Source organism: Labrus bergylta, chromosome 13 (genome assembly GCF_963930695.1).
Source record: "Labrus bergylta chromosome 13, fLabBer1.1, whole genome shotgun sequence".
Lineage (NCBI taxonomy): Eukaryota > Metazoa > Chordata > Actinopteri > Labriformes > Labridae > Labrus > Labrus bergylta.
The window spans coordinates 5,043,998-5,061,993 of record NC_089207.1 but is presented as its reverse complement, the minus strand read 5'-3'; the positions used below and the strand labels follow the sequence as shown (position 1 = coordinate 5,061,993).

The 17,996-nt window shown below is 40.8% G+C and overlaps 1 protein-coding gene across 2 annotated transcripts in view; it reads right to left on the bottom strand.

The window, feature by feature from the left end:
* The window catches only part of klf12b (Kruppel like factor 12b), a 50,065-nt gene that overhangs the window by 9,585 nt on the left and 22,484 nt on the right, over positions 1-17,996 (bottom strand). For both annotated transcript variants that reach the window (XM_020633931.3, XM_065962575.1), the window contains exons 3-4: positions 10,994-11,540; positions 6,336-6,471 (exon numbers count right to left, since the gene is read on the bottom strand). In XM_020633931.3, coding sequence (XP_020489587.2) covers positions 6,336-6,471; positions 10,994-11,540 — 683 coding nt within the window. The remainder of the gene's footprint in view (positions 1-6,335; positions 6,472-10,993; positions 11,541-17,996) is intronic.

Here is a 17,996-nt window from a genome sequence, read left to right as displayed (position 1 = left end):
TGAGAAAAGATGTTAAGATTATCAAAAGACTCAAGATAAAACTATCATTAGAGTGACATTTTCTGATATTTCCAGGGCAATCATGGCATAATTAATTGAAGGATTTTTAGCAGCAAGAAATAAAGCAAGAATTGTTTCTGGGTTCAGCTTCAAAGTGAGAACATTCAGCTTTTGGCTGTTTTATGTCCCTGAAAACTGAAAATTGAGGGTTTTGGTGGATGGTTTGACAAAATTCTCATCATCCTATATGGGACTTTCTTAAAAAACAGGGACATGATACAAAAGGATTCGGTCCTGAAAGATACCATATCCTACTATACAAAATGTAAGAAAACTTGTCTTGGACTCCATTGCTGCATCTATTTGGTCAGCCTTTATCAGTACTGGTCAGTACTTTGGTCAGTACTTTTAGATAAATGGAAACAGAGAAGCACATACCAATGGCAATCACAAACAACATATATATCAAAGATATTTTTCAGGAATTTCTGGGATACTTGGGTTAAATGTTTCCTCAAAAAGATAACAGACTTAGCGCACAAATGTAGTAATGTTAAAGCAACTTCTACTGAAACAGGGCACTGCCCCCCCCCCCTCCCCCATGTGGCCTCTTGTGATGTGCAAGGATACAATAAATCAAACTTCTTAAAATGCAATTTGTGGTTACCTTATCTAGGAGCTTATAAATGCTGTCACTTATGTGCCAATAAACTAGAACATTCTGTTCACCCTGAACCAGAACGGGCAAAACTGAAGGGTCCTACAGGACGCTTTTTTATGTATGACCGCTCGTACTGTAAGCAGACATTGTTTTTGCAAAGACCAAAAGCTTAGACCATTGTCTTCCTCTACTTAGGCCTTTTTGTGTGTGTGTGCTCCTAATGCCTATCATAAACCACCGCCCAAAATAAACCAGCCTCTCACTGATCATACTGTGTCACTTCTGATCTAACTGTTAAAGAGGACATACACTTTTACTTTTCTCATGTCTGACAGTTTTGGTTGCCAACATCATAGTTGTTCGCTACGTGAAAGACATTACTGGTCACCAACGTTGTTGTCGTTAATCTCAATAAAGAAGTTATTTGCTGCCAACATTAATACAGACTGTAGAATGCAACAAATTTAAGATATTTAGTCGGGGAAGAAGTTTGAAAAATCCTCATATAGCACCAAGTTTCATTTGCAGCTGAAGGATTTGTGCTTCTCTGTGGGTTGAGAGAATTTCACCACTACTGTTCTTCTGGAAGACGCTACTAGCAGTGTAGTGTTTCTATTTATATCTACAGGCGTACTGTACGTGTAAACACACAACACAGCACTGTGTTGCTCACCCTTTTTCAACTAGGGTGTTTAAACCTACACAATCAGCCACTACAGATGGACTCGTGCCATCACAGAGCATTGTTATGTGTGCTTATGCTCAGGATGGTAAACACAAGAGGCCAGGCGATAAGATATAATCAGGAGACTTTGGTGATGATAAGACAATATTGAGCTAACATACATTGTAAAATATTGTGATTCAGTCCCTATTTTAAACTGCCAATGATGCTGCCAAAGGAAAATTATAATATTTACTTCAAAAGAGATGCGTTCTTTAGTCTTAATTCAGTTTGTTTTTGCAGTCATATGGGATCTCTTGCAAACAGGCTGAGTAACACTACCATAAACCCTATTCAGACTGCTGTTTCAAGCTGCCATGTTTACGCTCCTGTGACGAATCGCCTTGATAAAAGGATCCCTCGTCTGTACCGTCTTCGGAGGTAGTAACAGAGGCGTTACAGAGGCGAGACGGGATCAGCCGAGCCAGCGGGGGAGAGCATTCACAGACTGGGACACCAATATTAAGCCATCTCAAAATCAATATGAATGTACAAACTCGTGATGTCGGCTGAGGTTAGTTAGGACATTTTCGCGGGGAAAAACAGCAGCCTGAAAAGGGCAATAGAAACATGCTGAGCTCGGTAGAAAAAAATGGACGGCCATCTTCTGTTGAATTCTGGTGTAGCAAGCAGTAAGTGATTAACAACCTCCAACCAAGACCTTCTTTTCTGTGAGCTGCATTGTTTACAGTCCCATTAGCACCTTCAGAGGCGGCCATGGGTTCAGCTTTGTTTGTTTTTTTAAACGGGATTCACCTCTTCAGATTTATGCTATTCAGGTGATTCAAAGTTTAACCGTAAATCTGAAGTTACAGAGAGGCTTCACGCTGGCTAACTTCAGCTTTATGAAGCCAAAAAAAGATAATGGATTTACCATGGGTTTGCTGAAATAACATCATAATACACATTTGTCAAATAAAGAAATGTAAGCTCTGTTGAGTCTGTCCTCAAGAGGAGGAGAACAAAACATCTTGATTGTGGAATGGGGGTTGGATTGATAGCTGCACTTGCAAAGGAAATTACTTGAGAGATACATAAATTGTTGGCTGATTTCAGCCAATAAGAGATGTCTTTGCGTCATGCAGATTACACACTGTTTTTCACGCATACCCCAAAGCCTGCTGATAAGTGATTGGTCAATACTACTCAGGCTATAAACTTATTACAAATGGAAACAAGAACATTTCCAAGACATGCAAAACTTCTACTTCCAGTCCCCTGAGTACAGATTGTATTTGTTTAAAGTAAAATCAGTACATGGTGTTAAGAAAAGGTCATAATGTTTCATGTTGGTTATTAAAACAAATTATACTTTGCATCTGTGCAACGATACAATATTGCTATTCCAAATATCACAAGATATTCCTTTGCATCGTTATTTTCCCCCAGCAGAATGACGTTCTTAATAATGGGGCAAGTGAAGTAAAATCAGTAAACACAAAGTGGTCAGGATGTACAATAAGTCTTTTTGTCTTTATTACCACAAGTTTGGCCATTTGTAACATAGCTGTTTTGTGGGAATCAATTTGCTGTATTTTCTCATGTGAGCCCAGGGGCAAAAAACTCAGAGTCTTGAACTCTGTGTGTCACCAAGGCAACATGGTTGTGTGTGTGTGTGTGTGTGTGTGTGTGTGTGTGTGTGTGTGTGTGTGTGTGTCTCTCGCTCACTCTCAAAGCGGCAGCAGCAGAGAGAAAAAAGGAAGTGCGGCTGAGAAAGATTTCAAATAGAGCTGACCTCTGTTTAGTTCCTTTGTTTTCTCTTTTTTTTTTTAACTTCTCTTCATCCGCGAGAGACGAAAAGAGGGAGCGAGTGTGTGTCACCTGTAACAGGGGTTTCCCACCATGCAAACACAAACATATTTTCCAACTTCTCAGAGGACGCAGGGTCACAACAAAGGGCCGTTTCAACACAGAAACAGAGCTGCACGGTTTATCAGGAAAACAGGAAATAAAAGTGTTAATGTGTATGTGTGTGTGTGTGTGTGTGTGTGCAACTGTGTGTGTGTGTGTGTGTGTGTGTGTGTGTGTGTGTGTGTGTGTGTGTGTGCATGTGTCAGTGCAACTGTGTGTGACTGTGTGCATTGGAAGACTGCCCACTGGGCATTCCTGTACCTGTCTGAGGATACATTCCCCCTCCTGCCCTCCTTCCACCTGCTCTGCTCTGTGGCCCCCAGGTCTTTGGGGACCAGCCAGACTTCAGCAGACGCAACCCCTCCAACACAAGCCCCTAGACCTCAACACACACACACACACACACACACAGACACAAAATCACACAACACTCTCTTTCTATCTCTCTCTCTCTCTCTCTCTCTCTCTCTCTCTCTCTCGCGCTCCTTCTGTGTAACTGTCTTCCCCTCTTTCACTCGTGCTCTCCCACAATAGCCTATCCACCCGTCCCCAGGGAAACGCATGAATATGGAGGAGGCTGCCCAAGAAGCACATGACACACACAGACACACTCACTCTCCTTTCACTCATTTATTTATATATGGATACCTGGATTGGAAGCTGCAGGCACTCCCATCCTCCGCCCTAACACTCCTCTCCTCTGATGCTCTCTGGATGGATGCTTGTATAAATGTGGGTACCGAATTACATAAAGCTGTTCTTTCTACACTCACTGCACACACATTTTTTTTTTTTTCCAAAGAAGGAGGGGAGATACAGCGACGCGACGGACAGATAGATTTCAAAGAAGCTCCGTCGGCTTCTGTCGCATGTGTCGTGTCAATACAGAAACCATAATCTTACGCTATGTGGCCAAAAAAACTAGTGTGAAACTGAGTACGACTACAGACTGCTTTGTTTTTCACAGACAAACAGTCAAGTGTGTGTTCCTATTGACAATGGCTGACCTCCTTCTGGAACCAGCTGTTATGTCCACTGTGCAGAAACACGTGCGTACATAAAGTGCAAACACACTCACTAACACATACACACGAGAGGATTAATAGTTACAGACGTGCACACACACACACACACACACACTATTTCACACTCATAGGAGCACAGTTCTCCACGCAGCACAGTCTGCACTTTGCACACACAGCAGTGAGTGTGTGGGCAGGCCCTGGCAGGGCATTGCCAAAGCCTGGCTGGTGATTTCTCGCTGTGGTGAAAGCTCGGGCAGTGAAAGGTTGGGTCCTGCCAACCTCTGTTCTCCTCTGACCACCCGGTGCCCACGTGTGGCACTCAGGGGCACGCCTGTCCCTTTCAATAACCTGCACGGAAACCTGAGTCCTCCAGTGAGTGTCTATGACTGTGTGTGTGCGTGTCTGTGTGTGTGTGAGAGAGAGAGAGAAAGAGAGAGAGAGAGAGAGAGAGAGAGTGTTTTCCCTAGAACATGACAACCTCTACTTGTAGAACAGAACAAGCACAGAAAGAACTAGTTTCTACCACAATGTGTTGCAAATACAGACTGAATAAAACAAGTGGACCTGACTTGTAAACTACTTTTTTTAAGCCTGGATTTTTGGCCTTTTGGCAATCACCATCTTGTCTTTTAGAGCAATAAGTGACTCTATTTGGATACGTTTGATTTTTAAGTTGTTTCAAGAGCTGCAGTGATAAATTGATCTAGAAATAGCAATGCCAATTTTTTTTTATTTTTTGCAATTTTCTGGTTCGAGCTTGTAAAAATAAAGGTTTGCTACCTTATCAGTTATAAAGGAAAACATTTGACTTTACTGCTGGCAAAAAGAAACAGTGCAGGTGTAAGGCACTTTTGAATTGGGATAAGTTTGAAACCAGGAGACCTCTTCAACTTCTTATGCACTTTCTAAGGCTGTACAATGCTTGCACAACAACCCAGACTTCCATTACAGTAGATGTTACCACAGAAGGAATCGTACACACACACACACAGTAAAATGTCTTGTATATATTGTCAGCCCCGAAAGCTGAGTCATTACCACCAAAACAAAGGCCGCCGGGGATAAGCCACCATCGGCCTCAGCCTTGTTAATGCTGCTTCATCATTAGAAGGATTCTTACACAGTCCTGGAATACTTTCCTTACAGTAAGTCTGAATAAAAGTCCCGTGGGTATTAACTGGAGAGTCTGGCAGGGCTACTGGTTCTGACTGTTCTGGGTTTATGGGCGACAGGAGGGGGGGGGGGGGGGGGCGGCAGGGGCAGAGTCAAGTGTTTCACTGCGTCTGATTTCCTGTCTCTGATCAAGAGAGTCTAAGCTGTCATCAGCTGCAGAGGGAAGTCTTTTTCATTCAACACAGATGGACCGGCACCACAGGAGTTGTGATGTCTGTAGGCCGATCGGGCCATAAAGCATGTCTGAGCCATATGCAGCCGGGCATATAGATGCACGCCCACACAGACACAGGAGCATACTGAAATGCACTTTGCAAGGTTCCACACAGGGTTAATATGTAAACACTGCTTGATGTGACTAATAAAAAGCAATATCAGGAAAGAAAACATTGAAATCTCTGCACCTCTCTGCACTCTGAACACTGTAATGTAAGAGCTCTTCTCTTTTTTGTTTTTATCAGTTTACAATAACATTCACATTGTTTGTTTCCGAAATCTTTAAATCCCTTCTTAAATTCTCTTAATCATCATCAGCATCATCAACTGCTGAAAACTGAAATTCTCTTAATATTTTTCAGACCTCAAACCTCCCCAGTAGATAAACAATGGGTAATGGCGTATATAAACATGGAAAAAGTGGTTATTGGCAGCCCGGACCTGGAACACTGCCGTGGACTGAAAGTTCAACACTCTGCTCGCACGCTTTTCAGTACATGGTCAAAGTTAATGCTAGTCCAATGTAGCACCCGTTTCAAATAGCCAAATTGTATTTGAATGATTTGCGATTTGTGTAAATAAAAGGGTAGTAGTTTAGAAAGTGAAACCATTTTTTTTTTTTAGATCTGTGACGGTCCGCAGAGGAGAAACAGTCACACATGTGGGCATAGATCATGATACTCACTCTTGTACAGCGCGGGCTATAGACAGCGCAGTGGAGCCGGTCTCGTTAACACTGTCCAAGGTCACGTTTGGCAGGTCGTCGTCGTCGCTGTCACTCTTGATCTGCCTCGGCGACAGGCCATTGTGGTCTATATGTGCTGCAAGGGTGGGACACAAACACTGGAGTCAAAAAAGGGAACATTCTGCATTTCTTATTGCGTGTGTGAATACTAAATATGTCCCAGTTAAAAGTTTATGTGCATGTTCTCTGTTCCCTCGCATGCGCAACTGACAGAGAACCATATTAAAAATAATGACAAACTTTGACATAAAAAAGGTCTGCAACACAAGTGCAAGTCCATCCACTCGCTGCTGGACTCCTTTTCACAGTTCATCCTGATAATTAGCAGGCTAGCTTAGTCCCCCCCCTCTCTTTGATTTGACTCTTTTTGCACAGTAACGAATCAAAAAAAAGTCGAACATTTGACTGGCCAGCATGCTATCAACCCCGACCCTCTGAGCCAATGAGCAGAGTGTTCTCTGTCTCCGCAGCTACATGACAGAGTTCCCACAAGTTGTGACAACTTCTCCCCTGGACAACTCATTGGATATATTGCCAGAGCCTGCAGCCATTCTGTCATCTCCCTCTCCATGGACACAGGCTGCGTACATCCTGGAGAGCTCAAGAGGCGAAGTTAAAAAAAATAAGAACCTGCCTGAGACTACTTGTCAAAATAAGGTTTCTGGAAATCCTCTGGGTTAAACACTGATTGACTTATGTAGCATTTCAAATGCAATACAGAAAAGAAGGAAACTTGAAAGCTGCATGGTGGAGATTTTACATGAAAAAAAATCTTGTTTCTGAAGATGTAATTATTGCAGAAAGCTATATTGTGATACATTTTCGCAGTTACAGTACGCCTGCTGCTTTCATGAGCTATCAGGATTTCACCTCCTCTGCCCTCTCAGCCGAGACTGTGGCCATAATGGCCCATAATAAGGGTCTACAGTTAGGAGCAGACATGGTGTTATTACTGAGGGGGAGATAGAAATGCTGCAACTCTGCGGGAGCTTTTGCTTTTAAAGGTTTCCAACAATTGTCGTGGACTAGAGAAGAAGTGCAGAGTGGTCACCAGCCTGCCTCCCCTACGGAAAACCTGTAATTAGTTAGAAATGCATAGTGTGTAGAGGAAGAGGGGGATTTTTTTTTTTTTTTGAGTGAGGGGGCACAAAGAAGGAGTGGTGGAGAGGTGGGCAGAGCACCGGATTTCTTTTCTTTCTCTCTCCTGTTGTTTCCAGTCAAGCCCTGTTTCCATGGCAACCTGCTGCCGGAGACAGGGAGACAGCAGTGAAAGGAGAGGGTACCCACCCTCTCTTAGAGAGGATGGCCAACCTGTGTGTGTGTGTGTGTGTGTGTGTGTGTGTGTGTGTGTGTGTGTGTGTGTGTGTGTATTTGTGGGCGAGTGGAAGTCTGAATGCATGCTACTGTTTTTGTATCTATGTTGAAGGTGTAAGTATGACAGAGAGTTGCATCATTGGTAATGGATGTTCTGTTTGGATTACACCAAAAAAGGCTAACATTAGCTCTTAACTGTCAAAATGAAACTTGTTAAAATGCAATAGGCTTTAATAAGTGACTCTCTTGGTGTCAAAAATCTATTTTTCTCAGAACCAACCAAACGACACTAAGTTCCATTTTTTCAAATTGGTTAATCTGGATAAGAATGAGCCTGATCTGGAAAAGACCAGTTGACAACTCTACTTTATCTAGTGTGTCAAAGTAGCATGTAAGCACTTACTGTAAGTGTAAAATATTTCAAAGAATGTGTCAGTTATAAACATCATTGTTAAACTGCTGTGTTAATTGACCAATTTAAGTTTTATAAAAGATAATTGTGATATCCTGCCTGAGCCCACACCTCTGCTAGAATCAGAAAAAAATCTTATTTTTTCAAAGTTATCACAATATTCAAATTTGAAAAACACAAATTAGGGTTCTAATGCTTGGAAAAACAAACATTTCCTGGTTTGACAAATTTGTAGTCCTATTATTATCTGCACAACCTGTTTTTTATGTAAAATTTAAACCAATCTGAAGTATTTTAACCAATAAGCATTTTCTAGATAAAGGGTGACCGAAAAAAATCAATTTGTGTCCTTACAAAGACATAATACTTGGTGGCGGATTATTAATTTTTACTTTACTGACTTTGGGAATTTGTATTAAGATGTTGTCATCATGTAATAAACATCTAAATGTACTGTTTGTCATCTGGTTGCTAACTCATTAAAAGTGACTGTATCCACCACACCCAACATCCCACACTCTTTCACCCCTGTCCCCTTTGTGTTTGGTGGCTTCAGAGCTGGCCAGAGCTGAGATTGGACTGTGTGTATATATATATGTGTGTGTGTGTGTGTGTGTGTGTGTGTGTGTGTGTGTGTGTGTGTGTGTGTGTGCATGCGAGCATGTGTTTGTATAAGTGCCACCCATCTTCAATATCCACCCACACCCTCTTATGCAACTTTTGTTTTTCCTGTCCTTTCCTCTCATCTCCTTAGCGTTTAAAACGCCCATCTCTGAGGGGATCACCCCACCCAGCCGGCCAAGTGTCCGTCTAAAAACAAGCTTCAGTGACACATATCTGTTTGTTTTGTGTGTACATAATGTGCATGCAGATATGCGAGTCAAAGTGTGTTTGTTCTTCCTGCAGGGATTCACAAGAAGCAACCTCCTTGAAAACCAACAGCTGCCTTGTGCACGCCTCAGAGTTGGACAGAAACACCTTCAGTAGATCCACTCCCAGCGGCTGGCAGTAAAACCACACCCAGAGAGAAAAGCCAACAACACAGTCTAAGCCAGGCCACTGAGGTCTAATGCTCAAAATGCCTCACATGTTTACTTCTCGTCAGAAAAGAAGAGGTAACGACTGGTGTGGCCCCGGTATCCCGTGCCAGAGGCTATTTAAGACAGCCGAGTGAAATCTCCGTCTAGTCAAAGATAGGAGAGCCTTTCAACCTGTGAACCTCGTCTTCACTCTGAGGAGGGAACAGCGTCGCCTGAGGGGCCGTCTCTAAAAGAACGCACACACACTTATACACACAGTCAGCTCTCAGGGAGTTGAGTCTTCATCTAAAGACAGTAGGGCATCTGTGCAGACATATATAGCATCATAAACAGCTTTGTCATTGAGAGATTTCAAATCACATCACACAGGTAGAACACATCAACAAGGACCTGTCTTTGGAGTCCTTTTATTTCAACCTGAAATTACCTAATCAAAGATGTAACATTTTGAAAGGGTTTACAAAAAAAGCTTTTAGGATGTTTGATTTTTCTACTTAAGTTTCTGAGTAGATAGGGCGACTGTTTATCAGAGCCAGAAACCCAATAGACGTCATGTTTCTGTCTCAAACTAGGGCAGGTTTGAGAAAACAGCAAAAAGTCTGCATCCCATGACATCATCATTTCCTCTAGAAGTCAGTTAGAGAAACACAAGAAACCACCAAGGTCATTATTTGTTTCTGTTTTTAAATGTTTCAATACAAAAACGTTGTCTTCATAAAACCCAGAAAACTACGGCCCCGAACTTTTCCAAAATCTGTAGACATTTTATTCTTACATTGCAATTTCAAAACACTTGCACACTTGCACAAAAGACGCAAACAAAGAAAAAGAGTTTTGTAGCATGAAGTCCCAAACAGTCGTATTTGTTGCATGCCGTATAAAAATTATATATTTTCAGTGTTTGTCCTTTCAGAGTTGTGTCCCACCTTTTTTTAAAAGCTTTTTTTAGAAGTGAAAAGCTGACTTATCTTTGAACAATAAAAGAAGAACATTTTCCAAAAAATGAAATCAGACAATAAAAGAGAAGTCGTCCCCCACCCCCGACTCCCGCTTGTATCTAAGAAGGGTTGAGCACCCCCAGGACCCATTAGGAGAAAAAAGAAACATTGCTCTATAACAGTAATCAATTTAAATGGTTTCAATTGATACAATCAATAGAGACGTAACAGGCATACACAGGGCCTTTTCTAACCTGTGCTGTTGTAATTAAAATGTGCAAATGTGGAAATCTAATTTTGACAAACAAAGAGTGGCCCCCCCCTGAGATCTTTGGATCACGCCAATGCATGCCTGGGGTTTTCATTGTTCCCCAACAACTAAACTTAAAGGATAATACTCTTATTGTTATCATAAATGTAAGTATAATGTTTCATTGTAATTGCAAAAAAATATGTTATTCCTTACTGAAATGAATATTGCTTAATAATCCTCCTCTTTCCTGCACTAGCTTAAGTTTGACTATGCATTAAAATACATATCTGTTGTGCTTTTTTTCAGTTATTGTATCTTCAGATGCAACGAGGGACACATTTGTTTTTATTTAACTAAGCAAAAAAAAGATCTAATATGATCTTATATCTACATTGTAGATTTTAAAATTTAATCAGAATGGAGATGAATTTATTCTTAGATTTTATGTCCGTTTGTTAAAGGTTTATGCCTGCCTGATATGCCTTCTAGTTAAATATTTCTGGTAGTTTTAAGTTTCAAATCATTGTTGGAACACCTATCACATCCACTCCTAACTTGAAATGATGAAACGCTTGAATAGGAATCCCAAAAGAACCCAGTCAGCCATATGAATATGGAGAGAATTCTGAGTGTGGTCTCACCTTTGCCCTGGCTTTTGGCCTCGTCCAGCAGAGGTAGCATGATGGCGTTGTTGAGCCTGGAGGGGGATCGAACAGCGGTGGTGTACATGAGGGGCAGTGACTGTACCACAACTGGGATGCGGTGAACATGGCTGGCCAGCTTCCCCACTCCCTGCAGGCCCAGAGGGCTGGACGGAGGCGGCGGCACAGAGTGCAGGATGTGCAAATAGGGCTGACCTCTGACCCCAGATCCAGGGGCGACTAGGGGACCTGGCGTGAGCACCGACGAGGCGGAGGTGATGACTGATGGAGAAGAGGAGGAGGAGGAGGATGACGACGATAATGAGGAGGGAGAGAAGGCGGATCGTAGAGGGGAAGAAGAGGAGGTGGTGATAGGAGTGGTGGATGAAAAGGAGGGGCGGGGTTTGTTGATTGACAGGTCGACGGGCTCGGTCTGTGTGTGGAAGTGCAGGTCGTGAGCGAGCAGGTCTTCTGGTGGCTCAGGTTTGACTCTGCTGAGGAAGAAGGGGACGCCTTCCATCGCAGAGTAAGGGCGCACTTTAGGTGACTGTGGGAGAGAAGAAAGACCCTTTGTTAGAAACTTGAGACTTTTCAAACAGCAGTTTGAAATCGTTTTTTTCAGCCCAAACTTGATTTCTCCATCACGAGGTTTTGTTGCGGTTTAACCTCTGTCAGTTACTGTAGAAGTAATAGCTGCTTTGCAACGCTGTGCTATAACAATGGAAACAATAACCTTCATTTGTAGAGCACTTTTAAAAAATCAAAGTTTTAAAGTGCTTCATGGAGGTGGTAAAAGAAAAAAAGGCTTTTACATTCAATTAATATCTGTTCTTTTCTCTCCAGTACAAGACATGTTAATAAAATCAGGTCATAGACAGTTGTTTTTGTGGGTAAATGTTCAGTTCCAGGAAGAAAGATACAGCATAAAAGACACACGTTCGGAAAAGGTAGAGTGAGAGAAAGCAGTCAATTTTGCTCATGTTCATTCAAGCGTTCATCCTCCTGAGTTAGCATGATGTCACACACTGATGAAGCGCAGGAGTAAAGATAGTCTCTCACAACCGCCCTCGTTCGCCGTATCCTTCCCCTCTTTCTTTTCTCTCTTTGGCGTGGGTTGCTCTCTCTCTCTCTCTCTCTCTCTCTCTTTTCCTGCTGTTTTCCATCACTCCCACAGAAAACCGTCGCTCTCTTGGCTCCCCTCGTATCTCTCCTGAATCTCCTTTGTGACGGTGGAAAAACATCATATGTGCTCAATTTCCTGACCGTCTCTCTCTCTCTTTCTCTCTCTGTCTCTTTCTCTCTCTCTCTCTTTCTCTCTCTCTCTCTCTTTCGGTGATGGGCCTCCTAAGGCCAACGCTGGTGGCTCAGTGTATCCCTCAACACATCTTACACTTAACACCAAGCAGACTGTAACGCAATCTCCATCTGTCTGCACAAGTTTCAGGAACCTGTTTACTCGGAAAAAGATAATGAAGAACATACACAGTAGAAAAATGACACCCGGGGAACTATTAGCTAATTTGTTGCACCTGAATTCCAAACATTGGACCGGCTTTTCTCTCTTTATTTTTGCTTTTTAAAGTCATACGAGGCTCTTTAAATGGAGATGTCGCACATCTAGAATGACTAGGTTGGATGTGGGAGGGGTACTGGACTGTATGGCGAGCAGTGTTGATACTCACAGTGGAGCCTTTCAGAGGCTGAGTCACAGTCAGAGCCATCAGGGAGCGAGCACATCCAGGATTTTTTACTAATCATGCAGGAGAGAGTCATAGGGAAAAACTCAACCACACAGCTGCAGCAGATATAAAGAAATGTGGATTTTCCTCCTTGCTTTTGTTTTTGAGACCCACATTTCTTTCCCCTTATGTAATGCTGGCCTAGAGAGGATCTGTGGCGAATTACGGATCTTTCTGACTGTTCTCTCTTTTACGTAGTAGCTCATACTATTTTTACTCCAGACTTGTTCGACTGGACTACAGGAAATGTTACGACCCCATGAATCCCTGCTTCTCCCTGAGTGACTCCTCCTCAGTTGGAAAACAAACCCAACCCCATGAAATATACCCTCACGTGACCCCTAGTGACCTCTGCACCTCAGTGGGGTTCAGCTCGGGGTCGGCGGTGTCAGGTCAAGACTCACAGCATGTTAAAGTCCGAGTCATTCCACAAACCACCCACCATGCGTTTATTTATTTTTTACACACCTTTGTGTTTGTAATTATGCTCTCAAATAATCTTTTTGTAACAATCACGGGAATATGAACAAACAAAGGTACGACTAAGCGTTAACGCTTTGTGAAAAACTGTATGAGACGATTATTCCTGATGTTGTTTTTAGGCAGAGACACTTCCCTCAAGGAACTGACCATTTATAGCAAATAGTTTGAAGTTATATTTGGCAAAAAAAAAAAAAAGACGCTTTGAGGCAGCTCTCAAATAATCCAAACTGCAGAGAGGATTCAGCAGGGGGAACATAATCCCCACTTAATAAAGAAATACATACATAAAGGAGAAGTCAACAAAACCAAAAGCTTCAGAACAACAGGAGGAGGCTGCTGGAGGATTGTAAAGGCTACACTGTGTGCTCTGACTATATGATTTGATTTGAGTTCTTAGCCACACAGCTAATGAACCAGCCTCTGGTAATAAAGCATGAATGAGGCAAGCTCTACTTTTTTTATTGCTCTGATTAAATTAACTCAGTTCTGGGTTGTAACCATAAGCTGTAAGGTTGTTTTGTCCCCTCCTACGGCTAATATGTCCCTGGGGCTGAAGTTAAAGCTCTGATGGGTGGAGTCCTACAAGGAAAGTTACATGACAGCAGTGACACAGAGTTTGTAAGACAAAGACTTCCATGAGAAAAATGTTATTTCCACTGTATTCAGAGCTGAAGTATGTGTGGCCACTTGTAATTTTTCTGTTAGTCAGTCAGTGTTGACCCTCGCGTGGCAGATGAAACTTTAGTTTTTACTTAATTTTAATTTTAATTTTTAACATACTTTATTATGTATCCTGCTCAAACAGGATATGGACATGCATTAACGGAGAGATGTCAGAGTTGGGCTTCTACGCACTGCTACACTAGAGCTGTTGGAGGTTCGGTGCCTTGCTCAAGGAACCCTTGACAGTTCTGGGGAAGTAGCCTCCATGGCACCTCCAAACTTCAGTCTGACCCTCCTGTTCCCAACACAAGTCCTACAGTCTGAGCTACCGCCGCCTCCACATAAGGTTCCCCTATGTAGCATTCATAAGTTAGTTAACAAACTTTACAAATGTATAGGTGCATGCCATGAATTGTATTTTATTATGAATATAAAGCAGCTGTTGGTATCTTTATTCTATGAAGACTTGTAGATGTTATCTATACTTGGTGCTGTAATAACAGAGGCCCTAAGCAGACATGCATCCATACATTTTATTAACTCTGTTTTCCCTTAATAAAGAATACTTTCTGGTAGTTTTCTTACTTATTTTCCCATATTCTCAGAGTCGCAAAGGCACAACACAAACATAGTAATGCTCAACTTAACGCATTAGTTTGGGCAATGGCAGCAGCATGGCACGTTGTGTTGTAGTCTATCAGCTCAGCCCTGTTGTTTAGTTGTCTCAATCGCCAAAAAGTTTTCCTGTACTCATGAGAAAACAACTTTATAATTGCAGGCTAATGAGATAAATAAATCTGTTATAATAGGCTAACCAGCCTTTTATCTAGAGATAACAAAAAAAAGTCAAAATGCTCATTATCAGCAGGAAACTATACAATTTTTATCTCAAGATAATGAAAAAAAAGAGGTCAAAATCTCAGGAAAACAACCCAAAATCACTTGTTATCACAGGAAAGTTCATGAAGTGTATGACTGCATGTCAGCTTCTGTAGTATATATTTTATTATAATAAGTCATGTGGCAACAAGAGAATATTTGCTTTTAAGGATTTTAGGATCCTTTGGGAGTGCAAATAGAAAACAACGAGCTTCTAGAAAAGCAAGTTGATCATGTTACATAACTAAAGTACAATCTGCCTTTAAACTGTGGACTAAAGTTTCTTCCTTAAACTATATTTAAGATCTTCTTCAAGGAAAAAACTAATTAAAGATTTTCCTTTAATTGATTTGAGGAAATTGTCATATGCATACAATCCCATCTTCTCAAAACAGCATTTTACACCACACTGGGTAGCTTCTTTTTCCCCTTTTATCTATGAATCATGTTTAACACATCATTGGAGAGTTAACGATCTTTTAGTTAGTTTGTCTTTCTTAAACTAAATTCATATCTTACTATAGTACATATTCTTTATAAGGCCATGCTGCTTGAACTGCCTCATATCTATGTTCTCTACTGACAACTCAAACTATCAGCAGCTGAACATTTTTGTATTGCAAACAAATTATGTCTGAAAACACAAATTATTTAGCAAAAGTTTCTTAAATAGTTTAGTCCCTCATTTCTGCAAGAGCTGCAGACAACTTGCACTAATTTACTTCATTAATTGATTGACTTAGATATTTATTCATCACAGATAAACATTAAATTTAATAAAAACAGGATTAAGGATTTATTGGCCAGTGAATAAACATCTCCTGTTGTTAAATTTTCATTTTCATTGCGTGATTTAATATTATTAAGTGTAAACCTGTTGAACGTTCTTTTATGTGAAGCTCTTTTTTGTTGCTGTCTTGGTCAGGACTCCCTCGTACAAAAGATTGTACATCTATATGGTAATATTATTGATAAAATAAAGGTTAAATAAAGTAATTCCAACACAGTTTCCCTTTGAGTGTGCATTATCCTGCAGGTTTCCATTAATGAGTGTCCACAGCAGGCGCCCTAGTTATGAAAGAAATGGTGAAACACTTATATCTGTTTATTGTACTAAAAACCAATTATTAAACGTTTATACATGTTATTAAAACTGCATATGAAGACTTTAAGAGTTGCCTCAGGATCTAATGTGGTCTCTCTGCACTTCAAGATTCCTCCTTCAGGCTATTCAGTTTCTTATTTTATTTTGTTCCTGGCTGTATATTGAATATAAACCTACAGCATTTTCTCTGCAGCTGCTGATCCACAACTCTACCTTGTCAAATGAAATAGTATGAGTTGATAATATGTATGATTGTGATGTCAAATGTCCTCTGTGCTTTTCTTACATCAACTATGGCATCAGCTTCATGTAGTCTTTCTTGACAGACCCTCGGGCGATCATCCAGCTGCCTCTGCACGCTCTCTCTCTCTCTCTCTGTTTGCATGTTCTGTATAGGCTGCGAGTGTCACGGACCGCCTCCAGCTACACTGCCCGCAGGCTTTGAAGTCATTACAGCCATTGAGACTGATCTCAGAGCTTGGAAATCTTGTTTTTTTCCCTCTACAGTGTGTTCTAGATGGCCTGAAGTTCTGCAGTATACTGCCGGTTCACCCTGTCACTGAAAGGAGAAGGAATGAAAAGAGAAAACTAAAGAAAATATAAATTTTTCAAACTCCAGTGTCATTGAATTATCTTCATTACATTTAAATAATATACTGAACAGATTTATTGCTCCAGTCATAAATACGAGTTATGTTTGAAGTTAGATACACACATCATCATACAATTTAATCCTGAATAAGAGCCTAAATAATCCACATTGGCTGTCCAATGATTTCAGTTCTCAATTGGGATTAATCGCAATATTTCAGTAGTTAATCAAGATTAATTACACTTTTATTAAACGCATTTTAAATTCCATTATTTCGCATTTGAAAATAAAAATTGCAATGCTTTTATTTTGAAATTTTACACAGTCAGCTGAGAGTACTTCACTTGCTGTGTGAATTCAACCCTTGTTTCTTCAAACCCATGTTTCGGATCAAATCTAAATAAAAACAGCTTAAAGGAACTGTAACAAAGTGAAATGTTTGCTATGGGTGGATATTAGTTTTGACTCATTAACTGAGCTGTCAAGGAATTCTTTAAAGTGAAATGACTCATTCAAAGATGCAGCAGTGATGTTTTCTCCAATGCTGTGACTACAGGTAGATACGGTGAAGACTTATCCATCAGTAATTGAGTTGAATTAATTATACTGAGGTTAACAGCTACAACCCTTGTTATCATTGTGCTACTGATGTCTTTGACTGTGGTTAAGGCAGTGTAACATATTATTCCTTGACCTTACTCATTGTTTGAATAAAAGGAGGTGAAAGTGAATTAAGACGTGTCTGGTTGCTTAAAGCGACTCTGTGTTTGGTTTTGCCAAACAGCAGCCATCATGTTAAACGGAATTCAAGCTATCTGTTCTCATACAGTTTTTCCCACAAACGTTGTCCTTCAGTGATCTGACTGAAAACTAGTTAAGCTCACGACATTCAATCAGTAGGGTTACATGGCGCTAGAAATTCGCATTTCTGATCGTATCAGACACTGTTTGGACTTTTTAAATGCATGTAAACATCTTAGTCCGACCTACATCGGACCAAAATCGAACCATAACGGGACATCTCATTATCGGAAAAGAACACCTAGATAAGTCGTTCATCGTCGGCAAACTAACGGCATGTAAACTCAGCCAATCGTATTATTATTGGATTTTGTTTGTTAGTTTGTCTTTTTCCAATACAGTCTATCCATTGTGATACGTTTTTTGGAAAATGTTTGCCTAGATTTACAAACAGAGTAGTCATTAGCTAGCAAACAAAGCCAATAGCATGAGCCTAACAGCAATTTAAGTTGGCTAACATTAGCTGACTGTGTGACCATGTGTAAAGTTGTCATATTTTATTAAGAATGAGAGCTACATACCATTCATAATTCTGTATAATTTGATTTTTGACCTATGTTTGAAATCTATCTCACTGTACTGGCTCTCTGCCTCATTCAATGTTCTGTAGCCCAATCAGCTAGCGTAAGGGTGTTAACTGTGCTAACACAGAAGGACGACAACAAGCTAGCTGTGGTAAAACTTAAAAGAATCAAACCGAAAACACTTTGAGAAGTATTATGAGGAGGTATTTCTGATAAA